General features: G+C 41.5%; 1 protein-coding gene across 1 annotated transcript; it reads left to right on the forward strand.

Annotated features, from left to right (window-relative positions):
• The first annotated feature begins 1804 nt into the window (after window positions 1-1804).
• Window positions 1805-2440, forward strand: LOC130974586 (protein FAR1-RELATED SEQUENCE 9-like). Its single transcript, XM_057899456.1, has one exon. It carries the CDS (start codon window positions 1805-1807, stop codon window positions 2438-2440), a length of 636 nt encoding a protein of 211 aa, XP_057755439.1.
• The last annotated feature ends 423 nt before the right edge of the window (window positions 2441-2863 follow it).

Consider the following 2863-nt stretch of genomic DNA (forward strand, 5'->3'; position numbering starts at 1 on the left):
CGTTTATTTTGGAATTTTAGGCCATGCAACTGTCGGATGTTACTGAGGTTGAAAGTGAAGAGATGGATCTTGGTTACGAGGTTTGGACTCTAGTTTAATTTTGTGTAGTCATGATCCGCATGTTTGATTTGATAATTAATGACATTGATTTTTTTTATCTGAAACGTAGTTACCGGATCACAGTTGCCTTCAGGAAGACAAAATACCAAGAGTTGGAATGCGGTTTACGCAGTTGCAATTGGCTCATGAATTCTATGTTACCTACGCAAAGAAAGTAGGTTTTGCAACTAAGATAAGGACGACAACATGTGACAAGATCACAAAGGAACCCGTTAACCAAGCTATTCACGGTAATCGGAACGGGTTCCGCAGGTCTCGTGTCAAAGCACCAATGCGAAAGAACACGATTTTAGCCGCCGGGTGCAAGGCAAGGATATATGTGAAGTTTGATAAGGAGAAGCAAGAGTCGGTTTTCTTCAAGGTTGAGTTGAGGCACTCGCACCCATGTTTAGCGAAAAAGGCGGTGCACTACCATGAGTATAGGGAGCTGACCATGCATGCGAAGTGCGTGATCGAGGATAATGATGAGGCTGAGATTTGACCAAACAAGACATTCCTAGCTTTAGCAACTAAGGTTGGGGGCCTGTCGAACTTGGGATTCTCAGAAAAGAATTTAAGAAACTATATTACAACAAGACTTCAAACTAGCAACGTGAATGCGGATGTTAGGGAGATGATGAACTACTTCATGAGAATGAAGGACATCAATCCAAACTTCTTCTACGTGGTGAATTTGGACGAGGAGTGTAAATTTAGGAGTGTCATATGGGTGGACGCAAGGTGCAGGGCGTCGTATGAATATTATAGAGACGTCGTGTTATTTGATAGCGCGTACAGTACAAACAGGTATGACGTAGTTATGTTGGTATTTTTTTCTATTCTTTTTATTTTTACGGTCGTGACTGGGATTTCTTATATGTGGTTGTTTTTGCGTGTAGGCATGGATTACCATTTGCGTTGTTTGTCGGTGTCAACCTCCATGGTAAGTCGACCCTCCTCGGTTGTGCTCTGCTGGAGAATTAGGAAATCCCAAGTTATGAGTGGGTTTTCAGCCAATGGGTGAAGTGCATGGGAATTGCTCCACAGGGGATCATCACCGATCAATGCAGATCCATGTGCGGTTCAATTAGAAAGGTGTTACCCGATACTCGCCACCGTTGGTGCATTTGACACATTATAAAGAAGTTACCGCTAAAGCTTGGATGTTATCGCCGGTACAGAGAGTTGTATGTTAACCTCAATGACATTGTGTGGAACTCTCAGACGGTGGAGTTATTTGAGGATAACTGGTCTGAATTTGTAGCTGAGTACAACTTACATAACAACACATGACTGTCAGGTCCGTTAGTGTACAATTACTTTACGCACTTTAATTGACAATTATTTAGTAGCTGACTTTATCTATTTTGTAGTAATAAGTTCAGTTTAAGGTTTCTATGCTAAGAACGATTTTTTTTCTATAGATCTTTATGATGACCGATGTATGTGGGTCCCCATATTCTTCAAAGGTAAATTTTGGGCTGCCATGAGGAGTACGCAAAGGAGTGAGAGCATGCACGCATTCTACGGTGGATTCTTATACAGCAGGACTAGCTTGGTCTAATTTGTTCATGAATATAACAATGTGCTTGGAATCAAGGAGCAGAGAAATTTAGAGGATGATGCAGCAGACTCGAGATGGGTTATCCCTTGTGCAACGAGCTCGCCTATAGAGAGACAATTTTAGCAGGAGTACACTACCAGCATGTTTAGGGATGTGCAAATTGAGTTTGTGAAGAAGGCTGATTGTAGAGTCTCTGTAGTTGCTGAAGAGGGGCCATCTGTATGCATGAAGGTGGAAGACAAAAAATTAGTCAACGATACTATTCTTTGCGTTCTATACGACATCCACTTTGATAGTTCCACACAGGAGGTTCGTTGTGAATACAATCTTTTTGAGAGTTCAGGTGTGTTGTGCTGTCACTATCTTGCAGTTTTTCATTCGTATAAAGTGTATAAAGTACCTACCTATTATGTTCTCCCTCGATGGTGCAAGAACATAAAGCGCAAGCATACTTATGTCAAGAGTAGTCACGACTTCAGTCAGTCGGATGAGAGTCATACTGAATTCAGGGGATCATGTGCACACTTTTACAACATTGCTCAAGAGTTCGTCAATGACGACGACAAAACAGCATTGCTGCATGCTGCTCTGGAAGAAACAAGGGCCAAGCTGACCGCACACCATGCCAAGAAGAGGTTCGAGAGCATGGTGGACACCCACACCAGCATTGGCTCACAGGGTTCGAACGTTGTCAGTGTAGTCGACATCCAAGTCCCATCGAAGGTCACCACAAAGGGCCGGCCAAAGAGTAAGAGGCTCGGTGCTGCCCTGGAGTAGTCCTTCAAGAAATCTGCTTAGAGCAAAAATAAGAATGCCTCCTTGGTACATGTTTGTATCAATCTCGACCTTGCACGTTTTTTTGGTATAGTACTATGCAAGAAGTTAATTGTTATCATTTTTTGTGTTGTTTAGCAGGTGGTTCATCCGGAGGCATCTCAAGATATAAACTTCGGTGCTGTTGTATTTGATGCTTGCTGATTATGCTTTATCTGACTATCATGGTTATCAAATTTGTTACAAGTTTCAAAATATTATTTTACATGGTCATTTGGTATGTAGCTGGTCATTTTAGAAAGTAATTACATTGTTATTTTTACATAGTTACGTTGGATGTTCGTTTTTGTATGATATTGGACGTTCATTTTCTCAATATTCGTGGATGGTTATTCTTCGGGTAATTGAACCTATACTACGTGTAGC

The sequence above is a fragment of the Arachis stenosperma genome, chromosome 4 (assembly GCF_014773155.1).
Source record: "Arachis stenosperma cultivar V10309 chromosome 4, arast.V10309.gnm1.PFL2, whole genome shotgun sequence".
In the NCBI taxonomy this organism is placed as follows: Eukaryota; Viridiplantae; Streptophyta; class Magnoliopsida; order Fabales; family Fabaceae; genus Arachis; species Arachis stenosperma.

Excerpts from the sequence above, each read along its gene's own strand:
- LOC130974586 (XM_057899456.1), top strand. The coding sequence starts at position 1,805 with ATGTTTAGGGATGTGCAAATTGAGTTTGTGAAGAAGGCTGATTGTAGA.